Below are 14924 nucleotides of genomic sequence, written 5' to 3'. Positions count from 1 at the left end.
TTCTTTTCCCTTGATCTGAGCATTGCAATTGCGCATCGCTAGTACAAACTTCCAATACCCAACACATTGTGTAATCATTACCAACTTCATCATGGGCAAAGAACTAGGTCCCGGCGTCGGCTTCGAGTTTCCCTCGTATGAGGTGTCCTGGCTCAAGCGCGATCTCCTGCTCTTCGCGAACAGCATTGGCGCAACCTACCCGGATGAGCTGCACTTTCTCTACGTAAGCAACTCCATCACAGCTCTCACACGCCTGAACCATACATCCCAAGCGCAATCCCCCGAGCTATCCAACACCTCTAACATCACCCTCAGGAACTGCACCCATCCTTCGCGGCCTTCCCAACCTACCCCATCATCCTCCCCTTCAAGCACACGGACCAAGAAGTCATCGACTTCTACGCGCGCAGCAATGCCGAGCCCATCGAAGGCGTCCCCAAGTTCGACACCAAGCACGTCCTCGACGGCGAGCGCAAGATACAATTCTTCAAGCCACTGCCCGTGAGCAGCGAAGGCCGCAAGTTCGAGATCAGAAGCAAGGTGCTGGGTGTATACGATAAGGGCAAGGCAACCGTTGTCGAGACGGAGAACAGGCTTGTTGATGCGAAGACGGGGGAGACGTATAGTAGAGCTGTTGGCAGTGGCTTCTATGTTGGTCAGGGTGGTTGGGGTGGTCCGAAGGGTATTTCTTTCCCTTCTCCTTGAACCCTGGTCGTGCTCGCGATGGAGTAGGCATGACAGTGTAACATAAGACTAACGCACAACAGGCCCCAAGCAACCGAACTACCCCCCTCCCTCCCGCGCACCCGATAACACACACATCCACCAAACCACCATGGAAACCGCCCACCTCTACCGCCTGAATGGCGACTACAACCCGCTGCACGCGGACCCGGAGCCAGGCAAGAAAATGGGTTTCGGCGGCCCCATCATCCACGGCCTGTTCTCATGGAATATGTCTGCGCATGCCATCCTCAAGACCTTTGGTGCATCGAAGCCTGAGAACCTCAAGGAGTTCCAGGCGAGGTTCGCGGCGCCGGTCAAGCCGGGTGATAAACTGATTACGGAGATGTGGAGGACGGGGGATCGCGATCAGGATGGGTTCGAGGAGGTGAGGTTTGTGGTCAAGGTTGAGGGCGGGAAGACGGTGCTTACGAACGGGAGGGCGTTGGTGAAGTGTGAGGGGGGTAAGGCGAAGTTGTAGGGTAGTATTTACTTGACCGGAGACGTTGGACGTGTAGCGATCATATGAACATGAGTATATATCAACTGTACCAAGTCCAAACCTAAGCGCATACCGTCTTGAGCTCTTTGATTAGACATCTGACATGCATACCATCGACCCCGCCCAGAACGGCTAGATCCTCCGTCATCACAGCACTTCCCCATTCAGACACACAATCAATCAGATAAGATGAACGTGCAGCTCACGTGCGCGACAGGGATCCCGCGTCCATGGCCCCGTCAGGGACCCGAACTGACGCACGCAACGCAACACGATGGCTCAGCTCCGCGCTTCATGGCTCTTCGGTGTTTGCCTGATGGAGTAGGGCCACCTTGCGCAAACGTTTCACTCGAGACTGCGGGAGTGAGATGAAACGGGAAGGGGATTGAGGAGAACGAGAAAGAGGTTGGCACTTTTGGAAGGAGGGATCTTAGCTGTTCGTCTCCATATCCTTCGCGGTGCGACCTCGTACGGTTACTCAGTCTTTGTTGGGACCTCGAAGACAGCTCCCAGTTCTGCGCCCGCGAGCGAGACGACGCGATTCCACGCCGCATTCGACGTACAGACACGCCCTCTAGTACACAACACTCCGAACCGCACACGCTCCCCCATCGACACCCACCACCGACCACCCACGATGCTCCTCACGCTACCCGCCACGCTCCTCCCCCTCCTCCTCACCCTCACCCCAACACGTGCCTACAAACCGCTCTCAGACGCCTTCCTCCGCGCCCTCCCCTCCCCCAACACCACCCTCGACGCAAAGAACAGCACGCTCCTCTCCCCACTGCTCATCCCGCGCGTCCCCGGCACCCCAGGCCAAACCCTCGCGCAACAACACCTCTACGCCTACTTCACAAAAGAGTTACCAGCCTGGAACCTAACCTGGCAAAACAGCACCTCCGTGACCCCCACATCCAGCACACCCCTCCCCTTTGCGAATTTAATCGCGCGGAGAGAACCACCTTGGGTCGCACCGGGACAATCGAACTTGCTCACGCTTGTTGCGCACTATGACAGTAAATTGCATCCGGATGGGTTTATTGGGGCGACGGATAGTGCGGCGCCGTGTGCCATGTTGATGTATGTGGCCAGCGTGCTGGATCCGCATATAACGCGGATGTACGAGGAGATGAGCGCGTTGGGGGAGGGCGGGGACGTGGATATGGACATGGGTATCCAAATCGTGTTTTTAGACGGCGAGGAGGCGTTTGAGACGTGGAGTGATAGTGATTCACTCTATGGAGCAAGGTACGTTCGATCCGTCTCAATTCATATTTGGGAAAGAAGGAAAGAGGAAACCCATGGAATAGTATGCTGACAAGAATATATAGGGCTCTAGCAACCCACTGGTCCACGACCTTCAACCCCCCCTCTCCCGCCTCAAAATTCTACCAGAACCGCACTCCCCTCTCGCAAATCAGCCTCTTCCTTCTCCTTGACCTGCTCGGTTCCGCAGACCCACGCGTCCCATCCTACTTTCCCACCACCCATTGGGCGTATGTACACCTCTCCACCGTCGAGTCCCGACTGCGCAGTTTGAACCTGCTGGAATCATCTCCTTCGACACCCTTCTTACCGGATGTAAATGGGACAATGGGGCATGGGGGGATTTCGGATGACCATCTGCCGTTCATGGCGAAGGGCGTGGAGATATTGCATGTGATACCCAGTCCGTTTCCGGGGGTATGGCATACGATGGAGGATGATGGAGAGCATTTGGACGGGGCGACGGTGAGGGATTGGGCTAGGATTGTGGGGGCGTTTGCGTTGGAGTGGTTGGATATGATGGAGGTATGGGATGAGCCTGGAGAGGAAGCGACAGCGGGTAAGAGGTGGTTGGCATAGAGTGAACCAAAAAACGCGCAAAGACGTGTTCATGACATCAATAGTAAGTGTGCCACCAGGATGACGATGTGAACAGGTAAACTTAATGTCTCATATCTTTATGTACAAAAAAGGCTCGCCCATATCCATCATACCACTCGATCCATATCCCCTCGATATAACGATGCGTATGAATCCATGTCGTTAGATATATGCCGAACTCGCAGAAAGAAGAAAAGAGAAAAACCCGTGCAGATACGCGCGCATAATGCACAAAGAACGGGAAAAAACAGCCTGAACTCGACATAGTGCCATTAAGAACTCCCACATTGGATGAAAAAGCGAAAGCAATGCACCAGCGCAATGCAAACCCATAGCCCAGCAAAGAAAACATCGTGTTTACTGTAGCGTGGGAGACCGCAGCAACTTGAACTCATTCTGGGAAATCTTGTAATCGTAATCAGTCGGACGCTGTGTCAGGTCCTTGTCGGCACAGGCTGTATCGTAATGACCATGCGTGAGGTCGTGACAGCAGCAACCGATGGGGCAAATTAGTGAAGGACTTGAACGCAGTCCAAGTCCTGTGTGGTAGGCTCCGGGTATCCAAGAAAAGACTATACGAATAGTACCGCCATGTACCGGTAAGATAGAACAAAGCAGAAACTTTTTGTCAGGTCCTGGAGGAACCTAGGTATAGAAGAGCAGGCTGCGTGTATGAGCATGTGCTCATCATACATCGAATTGGCCTTGGTTGAAGACGTCGTGCTCGTTGCTGGGAACGATACCGGACATCCTATCTCCGCGTCCAGCAGGTCGGTCCCAGTTGACTTCGTCCGTCTCATCCTCGTCCATTCGCTCCAGGGCGTCGGTCCTTTGTCTGTCGTTTCCGAATTGCTGCTCCATTGTACTCTGGTCGGTAAAGGTGAAGCCAGCAAAGTTTGCTTGCATAGTCGGTGACAGTGGCGTGGATGCGGGGTTGACTCCGGAGGCCAGGGCAGCCGCGCGGGCGTTCAAAGAGCCAGCACCGTTGAGAGCATTAGTAAACTCGGGGTCGAAGTTGGAAACGTCGAGCTCTCCCTTGAGCTTGGGCTTGAATGGCGGTACCACGTTCTTCTTGCCCAGAGCCTCCCAGTCGATGTCGGCAAAGAAGGGGTGAGCCTTGAGCTCCTCGGCATCGCGTGTGGCACCAAGCCTGTGCTTGGGGTTCCTGTTGAGAAGTCCCTTGACGAAATTCCTACCTTCAGTGCTGAGGGCGTCCCGGGGGAACCTGACCTTTCCGAACGCGATGTTCTTGTACATTTGCTGGGTGTCTTCTGCGTAGAAAGGACTCCATCCACAGCACATCTCGAAGACTAGCACACCGAGCGACCAGAAATCGACCATCTTGGTGTAACCGTGTTCGTCCAGAAGGACCTCGGGTGCGAGGTACTCTGTGGTTCCGCAGAATGTGTTGGTGGTGGCGTTCTCGGTGAGGTTAGCCTTGGACAGACCGAAGTCACAAAGGGCGATGTGGCCATTGGCGTCCAAGAGGATGTTCTCGGGCTTGAGATCGCGATACACGATGTTGTGCTCGTGCAGATGTTGCAGGGCAAGGATAAGCTCTGCAATGTAGAACTTGGCACGACCCTCCTGGAAGCGGCCTTCCCTCTGGAGATGCCAGAAGAGTTCGCCTCCCGACATGTAGTCAGTAACGAAGTATAGATCTGAGGGTGTCTGGAAAGAGAACTTGAGTCCAACGATGAATGCCGAATCAGCCATGGCCGTTCGGACGAGGATGTTGCGTTCTCCCAGTGTGTGTGCCACCTCCTTCTTCTGCACGATGACCTTCTTCGAAAGCACCTTCATGGCGTAGATGCGGCGAGTGTCCCGCTTACGTACTTGGAAGACCTGGCCGAATGTGCCCTTTCCGATGAGCTTGAGAATCTCAAAGTCTTCGGGACCGTAGTGCTTCTTCTCGACCTTTTGGAAGTTGAGCTTTAGGTGAATCTCTCCGGTGACAACACCTCCCTCGCCCTCTCGGGGCTCTAGCGGGAACCAGCCGTCGTATGGCTCGCTGTATTCGACGAGGTTTGGGCAGAAGCGGACGTGGCCGAGGAAAGCCTCGCCGTTGGCGCGGTCGTAAACGGAGACGTCGATTTCGGCATGGTCGCCCACAACGTCACTACGATTGTCAGCATCACCACACGGGGAAGAGAAGGAGCTACTCACAACATGGCTTCGTGCTCCCACTTGGGGCTCGTCACTTCTTCCAGGGAGCCGTTCTCCCTAGGATCTGAGCTGTGGCCGCTGTTGCTGCTCTGTCGGCTCTTCATGGGAATGGCCATTGGAGTGCCCATCTGGCTCTCGGTTCGCTTCATCTGCATGGGCGGTCGCTTCGACTCATCGTGCCTAGGCCCGTCTGAGATGTACTCAGCCCATTGGAATTGGCAGACAACGTAGGGGTCTGTGCTGGGTCGCAAACCCCGTCCCTCAGAGATTGTGACTGAGAGCTTGCCCTTGGGCGCCACTACGGGAGCCGTCTTGCTCTCCTTGGATTCGTCGGACGCATTTGAGGTGCGGGATAGATTCGAGGGCACGGGCTTTGCTTCTTGGGAGCGGGTGCGCGGTGTCTGGGGAGGTGTAGCCTGTTGCAACGGCGCAAAGTCGCCTTGCGTTAGCTTCTCCGCTTCACCAGCCAACTGCGAGGTTGAGGGAGTTCGGGAAGAGGCACTGGGGGCGGGGCTGGGCAGCATGCTGGGGTGGGTGGTTGACTCTTGCTCCTTCTCTCGGGGGTCCGAGACCTGAGAAGTGACGGGTGCGGGGTAGGGGTTGACCGTGGAGGAGGACTTCCGCGAGGGCATAAGAGAATCACGAACCTGGCCAAAGTAACTGTGCAGAATACCCGGCAGTCGCTTGTCCGTCGGGTCGGGCTTGGGTGTCGTGGCACCCGGTGGCGTGGAGCTGGTGGAGCCGATCTGGTCGTGTCCGTCTTCGTTGCTGTCGTTGGTGGCTCTGTGCGGCGTTAGCAGTGATGACGAGGGCATCAGGAAAGTGGCGGTGAGTGTGGGAGTGTGAGAGTGTGAGAGTGGTGAGAGAAAATGTAGGGAAGGAGCGAGGGTGCACGTCGTCAGGACTCTGCACAGCTGCAAGCTAAGCGATGATGTGGTGTGGTGCGTGGCAATGCGTTGCATCAACATGACAGTCAGTATGCGCTTACCGTGTCATGGCCTGTCTAAGCAGGTCGGCGGCGCCAGACGAGGTGCCCGTGGTGTGCTGGGCCATGGTGTTTGATTTTGGGTGCGACTTGGACTGGCGGGTCGAGGGCGCGGTGCCGACGTTGAGCGTGGAGACGGTGGGAACAACACTGCTGCTCTTGTTGCGTAGATGATGGCGGGGTCGAATGGTCCTGGTTGAACTCTCCGAGGCGCGAGAGACTAGTCCGGGACGTTGCTGGCTGGCATCGACAGCGGGGCCTTGGGTGGACGCAATCTTGACGGTCTCCTTGAGGCTGGCGCGCGACGGGCTGCTGGAGTACGTGTCGCTTTGGGGGGAGGTCGAGAGCGAGCTGTCTGCCGGGTCCGCAGTTGGGCGTGAAGTCATAATAATCACTTGGGTCCTGGCTGGCTGCTCCGAGCGGCCTTAGCCCTAAACAAGCGCACTGCAACGACTGTGCGAAAACTCTGCTCTAGGACTTTAACGGGGCAGGCAGTCCGAGTCCTTCCAGGCTTGAGGCGCGCGGGCTGCGGGCGGTGTACAGCGGTACTGGGTAGACGTGTACTCTGGGACCGTGGGAGCACTGGGGCGCTGCAGCAGTAGGCGTCGACTCGAGGATGATAGCAGCGTCACCGGCAGGCGAGATAGGCAGGCGCCGTGTAGCTCACTGACTTGACTGTCGCTGGAATTCACTGCGGGCCTCGCTATGTATCAATCCCTCTCAACGCGATTGCATTGCACCATCCCTCGACCTAGCAGCGCCGCCTCCAGTCCCCCTAGGCTCCTCCGGTTTTCACCGCCACTGTCATCTGTCTCGGCGAGCAGCATGACCAGGTCAACCAAAACCACACTTCGCGCGGCCATGCATTTGTGTGCGCCAAGCAGGTGCAACGCGCTGACGTAGTTATCCACTGCCTCTGCTTCTGCCGACATGCCACTGGGCCGGCATCGCCCAAACCGGCCGGGAAGAGATACAGTCCCTGGCTAAGATCTCGGAACGCGACCCAACCACTGCCAATCACCGCCTCCACACGCCCGTCGCCGGTGGAGCACGAATACCCTCACATCAATGCTCAAGCCAGCGCCTGCATCAAGCTCCAAGCCTGTCGTTTGAAGAAAAGCCTCAACGATCCACCCGTGATGCCACTGCGACGTTAGCGACATATGGCCCGATAGCACTGCGATAGCGCCCGCCGCCCTGGATACTCTGTCGCTATCGAGCACCACCGGTACCGTGACTGGATGCATGTGAAGGCTGCGGCTGACTCGAGCAAACACAGCCCAGCATGTCGATAGGAAGAACTCTATATCCTTTGTTGCTGGTTGCACCTAGATCTGTTAGTAAGCTGTACGTCTGCTCCTTTTGGAAGATATGACGCGGATAAGATAAAAATGGGGAACGTCGGGGCGCGATTTGGTAGAGACACACATCACTCCTCGCAAACTCGCGTTACCCAGTAAGCCTCGTGCATCATGGCTGTATCTTGGGTGACTGCCGTGGTTACACAGTGAACGCTCGATGATGCCAGATACCTAGGCAAAGGGTCTTCGGCCAAACAGCCGGCCCGTGCCCCGGCCTCTCTGCATTTCTTACTTAGCAGGGCTGCAACCGCGCGCAGTACCGAAGCTCAAAGCCAACACCACACGCTGCCGCGCATCCACCCACCATGTCTGACCGCGAATTCGGCGGCAACGACGACTTGTCGCTGCCCAAAGGTCGGCATTTCTAGACTCGCATCCCCCGTAAATGCTAATACGCGCCAGCGACCGTCCAAAAGATTGTCCAAGATATCCTGGCCAGCGAGTCTGGCATGACCTTTGCAAAGGATTCGCGCGACCTTCTAATCGAGTGCTGCGTTGAGTTCATCACCCTCATCTCCTCCGAAGCCAACGAGATCGCCGAAAAGGACGCGAAAAAGACAATAGCCTGCGAACATGTCAAGGCTGCCCTGGAAGAGCTAGATTTTGGCGACTACGTCCCAGCCATTCTCGAGGTGGCGCAAGACTACAAGAAGCAGCAGCAGGTACGTTTGCGACGGCGCATGTGACGCGACCACCAGCTAACGCGGGGCAGAATCGCGAAAAGAAGCAGACCAAGATCGAGCAGAGCGGCATGACCGAGGAGCAGCTCATCGCTGCGCAAGAAGAGCTATTCAAGAACGCAACGAGCAAGTTCAACGCGCCACCCGCGCAGTGATGTTTTCTCTCATGGACGACTTGTACGAATAATGGCTCGAGTTGCACGGCGTTACGTGGGCATTGCGAAGGCGCGAGGCAGGCGTTTGGCTTAGATTAGGGACACATCAAAGGCATTCTGGGTGCGGGCAGGCACATATGCACCATGTTTTCAGCATAGTTCTAGGCGTTATTCAAAGGCGATGAAAGCCCATGAGGCTGCGACACGAAATCGAACGTGTCACAACGACAACCACCATAGTCCATTTCCTCACTTCTTTTCTTTGTGAATGCGCGCCGAGAACAAGAAGCGCGCCCGTGTTGCACGGCCAATGACGTCGGGGTTGGGCCCACACCCCGCGTGGCCAGTAGCCGCATCCCACCACAGCGCTGCCCACTACCGCCTATCTCCCGAACCACTACCCATAGCACAGCTCCACAAACCATACCCTCCGAACTATACGCCATGTCGGGTCTCGAGAATGCGCTTTTTAACCTCAAGGTCAGTCACTGTGTGCTGGCGCTGACTAACCATACGCTGACCCCCCTCAGTTCACGGCCAAGTCGCTGAACAGGCAGGCGCTCAAAGCTGGCAAGGAGGAGCAGGCTGAGAAGACCAAGCTGGAAAAGGTTGGTATCATGTCTTTTCAGCGCAAGAACGCGTAGTAACACCATCTCAGGCTATGAAGCAGGGCCACAACGACATCGCCCGCATATACGCCGGAAACGCCATCCGCAAGCAGAATGAGAAGCTCAACCTGCTACAACTCGCCTCGCGCGTCGATGCCGTCGCAGGCCGCGTACAAACCGCCGTCACGATGCGACAGATTACAGGCAACATGATGAAGGTCAACCGCAGTCTAGACGTGGCTATGAAGTCTATGAGTCCTGAGAGGGTATGCGACATCCACAGCTATTGGGATCAGGACAGCGCTGACAACACCTAGATTGCCTCCGTCATGGTCGATTTCGAAAAGCAGTTCGAGAACGTAGACTCCGCCACCGAACTTTACCAGGATATCACCTCCTCTGCCACCGCAGTCGGCACACCACAAGAGGACGTAGACCGTCTGATGGCGCAGGCGGCAGACAAGGCAGGCGTGGATCTACAACAAGATCTCCAAGAAGCAACACCGGCAAAGACGAAGGTTGGGCCCACTGAGCAAGAAGAAGAGGCATTTACCGAGAGGCTGCGTGCTCTGAGGAATTGAGATACAAGCAACACTCCCTTGCGGGATTCCTAGGGTGTATTGGAGTTTAGGCGCATCACATGCAAGCGAATTGTTGAGAAGACTAAGATAGCTTTCGAGGCGAATACTATGTTCATGACTACCACACTAGTCAAGGGTCAGACCGACCTTCGCATGCGCATCACCTGGTCGCTCTGTTACAGCTATCTCACACCGCCTCCACTCCTCACCCCATCTCCGCATTCCCAGTACACATCACCGGTCGCTAGTTGACGCCATCAACTAGATACTTACGACATCGGTATTCTTCGGAAACTGGCTTCGGCTAAGTTGCTCGTCTCGCAGCCGCGATAGCCTACCGACCCGGGAGACAGAAACAGCATGAGTCGTGAGTTGCTTGTTGAGTAGGCATGCCCTGGTTGCAAAAACGAAGTTATCATGACTTGTCCGATAAATTTTGACAAATGAATTCTGCCCTTCAGTTATCAGTTCCTCAAGAACTTTCCGTCATCACGTACTCGGACTGTGCACCTGGCGAGAGAGCAAGTGTTGTGTCCCAACCCACCATACCCCGGATCGTCAGTCGTGGCCAGCTCTCCACGCTGGACCCTGCATTTAATTCCTCATGCCATGCAGCAAGCACCCACATGTCTCAGCCGATGCTACCCATCGTGAACATGGCTATGAGCGACGAACGATGCAGGGCCCGATGACGTGCACCAATCAATGCGCGTGATACCCGTTCGGCGGCTCTTGCTCCGACGTCGGTGTTTGTTCGCCGGCGAACTTTCAGGTAAACTCCGATATCTTCGTCAGCGGCTTGTATCAAATCCCTCAACAACAGCCTGTCCTGTGTTGACACTTACGACACCTCTGTCGCCCTGGTCCAAATCGCGGGCAAACTGTCGAAAGAGTCGTAAAGCGTGAAGCGCCCGCGAACACAGCACCGTCAAAAGTCCAAGCATTCCATGCAGCACACAAAGAGAGAGTTTATCAGTCACCGGAGGAAGCTGCAATGGGGGAAGAACAAGCCAGCGGTATGAAACCGCACACAGCCACCGAGCACAGAGACCAAACCACCGTACCCAAAGTCGCAACACCCTCAATCGCGATCCCCAAACCCAACCTACCGCTCCCCACGATGCGCAAACCCAGCAACTCGACCGAAACAGCCCACGAATGGAACACATCTAAACTGGGTCTACGCATCGGCGTCGACGCCCTCTCCGCCGGCTCTGCAGGCATACTCGTCGCACCCATCATAACCATGATCGACAAAGGCATCATCGAAAATGCCAGCGGGCGTAACAGTCTCGGCGAGAGTCTGAAAAAGAGCGCAATCGAACTCCTCGCGAAACCGCACCGCTTCCTCGGCAGCAAACCCTTCATCCTAATTTTCAGTCTATACTTCGGTACATACTTTACCGCCAACAGCATCGACACGGCGTCCGCGACCGTAAAGCCTACGCAAGGTTTACAAGAGCAAACGAGTGGTACAAGCAAGTTCCTCGCTACGAGTACAACGAACCTAGCGTTGTGTTTATACAAAGACAATCAGTTTACCCGGCTCTTCGCTGCGCCAGGGTCGTCACCACGACCTGTTCCTCTGCCTACATTCGCGCTATTCACCGTCCGCGACTGCCTTACTATTTTCGCTTCGTTCAACTTGCCACCGCTGCTTGCGCCCAAGGTAGACGAGCGCATGGGCACGGAGGTCAAGAAATATGTTGGTGCGCTGAGTGTTGCGCAATTTGTTACGCCTGCTGCTGTGCAGCTTGTGAGCACGCCCTTGCATTTACTCGGGTTGGATTTGTACAACAGGCCTGAGGCCAGGGTGGGGGGTGTGGATGGCAGGGCGGGGCGCGTGCTGAGGGATTGGGCGAAGAGTGCTGCTGCGAGGATTTGTAGGATTGTGCCGGCTTTTGGAGTGGGAGGGGTGGTTAACACTAAGGTTAGGAAGAATATGATGGGTAGGCTCGAGGGGTAGGGAGGATCAGGGTGCTGCACGAAGAGTTGGAAACAAATCGTCTTGAGCATTATGTGGCGTTAGGGGTCGGTACGGAAAACTCTCATCTCATCTCACAGCAACAGCATGGCATGGCGTTAGGTGCGTTTTAACGACGAATGAACGCAGGCAACAATGAAGCACTTTTGAAGTTCCAGCCTTTGCATGCTTCTTCCGTCCTACCCGTCCCTCATCTCTTACCTTTCTTGTCATCCATCGCTTTGGCCGAAGCGAAACATTCATGCCGCACTAAACACTGCATCTCAATCATTATCCTTCATGCTTGCACCCCGCCATATCTCACGGAATAAGATCGCATTAGTCCATGACTCCTGTTCCCCGTGACATCATCGTCGATCCAAAAAGCTCAGATCACAGATCTCGACCGTTAGGCCCACAGGCCTATTCATGGCATATCCGACTGCATGGGGCATGTCAAATCTCGGTTCGCACATCTTGCGTGCCCCGCACGGATGGCTTTTGTGAAACCGAACCACGCGATCGTTCATGGGAATTTAACCGTTGGGTTTCCCAATACTTGGCGGTGGCTGGTGCTAGTCCAACATTGAATCCGTTTTGGTTTATGTGTGCAGAGTGAAATGAAAGAGGCGTGCGTGCATGGGAAAAGCAAAGACGTGATCGGGACAGATTGATGTGGGAGAGTCACTAGACAAGCATGCATGCAGAGCACAACAACAACACGAGAGTTCAGACATTACATATTCCATTCGCAAAACGATCCGAATAACTGTGCTAGTGGGTATCAAAAGACCTACGCCTTCTCATTCCCAATACTCGCGCTCCCACCCCCTCTCGCCTCAGCCAAAAGTTGCGTACCAACGACCTCTCCATTGCTCTTACTCTTGAACACACCAGAAATAGAGTACAGACCCATGAAAGGCTCGTACACGTATTCTTCCTCCCATACCTCCTCGCCTTTGTAGGTGACACTCTCGTTGAACCCGTTGAACCTCATGTTCTTGAGGTAATCACCCACAACATTAGTTGAGGAGATGGTACCAGAGTTATCAAGGATTTGCTCTACGATATCGCCGTTTTGGGCCAGGACACGGCGTTTGTTGGTGTTGCCTTCGAAGTTGTTGATGGAGTAGAGGATATTGTTGTGGAGATCCCATTGGTGGAAGTCGAGGTCGCGTTTTGCTTTGGCTTGAGCAGAGGTATCATTGCCTCCTCCAGTAAGGCCGCCGGCGACGTCGCCAACGAGACCAGCAGTGTCGTTAATGATGGAGCCAAGACCGTTTCCGAGCTCGGCGATCACGGGATTGAGGTCGATGCTGTCGAGAACGTCGCTGACCATGTTGACGAGGTTACCCAGGCGGGCTTCCAGGTAGACTTTTGCGGTGACGTTTTGGATTAGGAGCGTGACCTTGTCGATGGATAGGTCGACTCCGGCGTTGAACTGCAGCAACTGGAGGACCTGGGCGTCGAGGTTGATCTTTGCGGTCAGGTTGTCGACGCCGATGAAGATCTCGCCGACGTGAACGGAGGCGTTGAGGAGGACGTCTGGGACGGGGCTCAAGGCGGAGATGTTGGATGAGGACGTGTTTTCTGTTTCGTAGAGGACGGCAGCTGGGTCGCCGTCGTCTCGTACGTCCAGCTTGTAGCCACTGTAACCATCGGATGCAGATTGGCAGACAGCGAGGAAAGGCAGCGAAAGGAGTGTGATGGTAGGTAGTATCGACAACATCTTGACGGGTACTGAAAGAGAGACTGGTCGGAAAACGACGTGCTGCTGAACAAAGAGCGAAGGACAGGAAGCAACAACTCAATGGATGTCGTCAATCGACAAGAAAGACGGGCGGGCACAACGGTTAACACTACCATCGGGTGGAGTAGTAGTGAGTTGCTTACAAGGATCATGTGCATAGCACCATCTTCCATTACCCGTCATCCACCTACGCTAGCAAGAAAAACGGAAATTAAGGAGATCCATTCCTACACCTGCGATTCGATAGAAAATCCAGAAAACCGGCAGTTCGTATGCGGAATCAGGATTTCTACATGTTCATGCCTTAGCACTGCTCCAGATGGTGCGATCCAGCCTTGTAGGAACCCCTGCGCGGCTGCATAGGGGGCTTTACCCGAGATTACCATTATGGGAATCCTTGCAATACTCCATGTGCATGATTGCCGTGCCCGCTGATTTGCAACGGGATTCCTTCGCTATAACCGGTACGTGGGTCGTGGTTTGCTGATACTTGTACGGCTGTCTCGCTCGTTACTATTGCCGTTGTTGTTGCTGTCGTCGCCGCTCACGCCAACATGTCGTTCTCTATCCGCCTACTGCTCATCAGCATTTTCCTTACTTTCGCTACACTCATTTCTGCGCAATCGGAATCTGGAGCTCCTTCGACCCCGGCACCTACAAGCAGCACCCCACCGCAAGGAAACGGAACTACTACCAGACCACCAGAGGTTGCGCCTACTGGATCTTCGCCCCCAGATGTGCTTCTCCGCGTCCCTGAACTGCACGTTGGAAGGATTGAACTAGGTGTCGAGAAGCTTCAGGCAGATCTCAACCTCAACGCCAAGGTCGCCGGTCTCGTCCAGATCAATGCTGGTGTCCAGGTCGCCGTGGAGAAGGTCAACATCACCATTGCTGATGTAGATGTTGAACTCGAGTTAATTGTACGATTGGGCAACCTGGTCTCTATCGTTGAGCGTGTCTTTGACTCTTTGGACCTGAACCCTCTCTTGATCGGTTTGATCGGAAACGTCACCAACTTGGTCGGAGAAGTGATCGGTGCCGTTGATGGCCTTGTAAGTATCCGAATGGTTCGATGTCAGAAAGTAACTAACAGCATATAGCTTGGATCGATTACGCAAAACGGAAAGACTCTCAACTTCTTGGTCGACAACCTCGGTAACATCGTCCAAGAGGTCGTAGGAAGCGGCGGAGACGCCCTTCAGCAGATTGTCGGAAACTTCAAGGTAAGCAGCTTCATATACCGTGATAGATATCGACCACTAACCCGTCGCGCAGCTCAACATGACCGAAGTCGCTGGAAGCGCAAAGCAGGTTGGCCAGGGAATGACACAGAAGACCTTCAACTACGAGCCTCTCAACGCGCTCGTCGACATCGTGACCAACACCGCTGGTCAAGTCGTATCCGCGGTCGTCCAGAAGAAGAATGGTGGTGGTGGTGGCAGTGGCGGCGGCTTATCGTCAACAGCTTCGGCTTCCGGTACTCCCATGCCAGTTAGCCTGCCTGTCGCCTCAGCTACTAGCTCTGCGTAGGCGTATATAGCGTCGCGATAATGGCATAATCTAATGCATTCTGAATATCGT

General features: G+C 54.9%; 7 protein-coding genes across 7 annotated transcripts; 5 read left to right on the top strand and 2 right to left on the bottom strand.

Moving 5' to 3' along the window:
• Positions 1-91: 91 nt before the first annotated feature.
• J4E83_008891 (uncharacterized protein) lies at positions 92-1204 on the top strand (the record flags this gene model as incomplete). The annotated part of the gene is made up of 3 exons (XM_049335784.1): positions 92-223; positions 316-682; positions 768-1204. 3 exons carry the CDS (start codon positions 92-94, stop codon positions 1202-1204), a joined length of 936 nt encoding a protein of 311 aa, XP_049185050.1.
• A 2577-nt stretch (positions 1205-3781) lies between these two features.
• J4E83_008890 (uncharacterized protein) lies at positions 3782-6631 on the bottom strand (the record flags this gene model as incomplete). Its single annotated transcript, XM_049335783.1, has 3 exons — positions 3782-5213; positions 5261-6043; positions 6249-6631. 3 exons carry the CDS (start codon positions 6629-6631, stop codon positions 3782-3784), a joined length of 2598 nt encoding a protein of 865 aa, XP_049185049.1.
• Positions 6632-7911: 1280 nt separating this feature from the next.
• Positions 7912-8441, top strand: J4E83_008889 (uncharacterized protein; the record flags this gene model as incomplete). The annotated part of the gene is made up of 3 exons (XM_049335782.1): positions 7912-7960; positions 8009-8268; positions 8319-8441. The coding sequence occupies 3 exons, from the start codon at positions 7912-7914 to the stop codon at positions 8439-8441; spliced, it is 432 nt and encodes a 143-aa protein (XP_049185048.1).
• A 444-nt stretch (positions 8442-8885) lies between these two features.
• J4E83_008888 (uncharacterized protein) lies at positions 8886-9630 on the top strand (the record flags this gene model as incomplete). Its single annotated transcript, XM_049335781.1, has 4 exons — positions 8886-8921; positions 8972-9049; positions 9100-9315; positions 9367-9630. The coding sequence occupies 4 exons, from the start codon at positions 8886-8888 to the stop codon at positions 9628-9630; spliced, it is 594 nt and encodes a 197-aa protein (XP_049185047.1).
• Positions 9631-10648: 1018 nt separating this feature from the next.
• On the top strand, positions 10649-11596 carry J4E83_008887 (uncharacterized protein; the record flags this gene model as incomplete). Its single annotated transcript, XM_049335780.1, has 1 exon — positions 10649-11596. One exon carries the CDS (start codon positions 10649-10651, stop codon positions 11594-11596), a length of 948 nt encoding a protein of 315 aa, XP_049185046.1.
• Positions 11597-12386: 790 nt separating this feature from the next.
• On the bottom strand, positions 12387-13322 carry J4E83_008886 (uncharacterized protein; the record flags this gene model as incomplete). Its single annotated transcript, XM_049335779.1, has 1 exon — positions 12387-13322. One exon carries the CDS (start codon positions 13320-13322, stop codon positions 12387-12389), a length of 936 nt encoding a protein of 311 aa, XP_049185045.1.
• A 575-nt stretch (positions 13323-13897) lies between these two features.
• Positions 13898-14873, top strand: J4E83_008885 (uncharacterized protein; the record flags this gene model as incomplete). The annotated part of the gene is made up of 3 exons (XM_049335778.1): positions 13898-14395; positions 14444-14566; positions 14619-14873. 3 exons carry the CDS (start codon positions 13898-13900, stop codon positions 14871-14873), a joined length of 876 nt encoding a protein of 291 aa, XP_049185044.1.
• Between the last annotated feature and the right edge of the window lie 51 nt (positions 14874-14924).

This window comes from Alternaria metachromatica, assembly GCF_023757995.1.
Source record: "Alternaria metachromatica strain BMP 0045 chromosome Unknown scaffold_28, whole genome shotgun sequence".
Taxonomy (NCBI): domain Eukaryota; kingdom Fungi; phylum Ascomycota; class Dothideomycetes; order Pleosporales; family Pleosporaceae; genus Alternaria; species Alternaria metachromatica.
The sequence above is the reverse complement of the archived record's forward strand: the minus strand, read 5'-3'. Positions and strand labels throughout refer to the sequence as shown.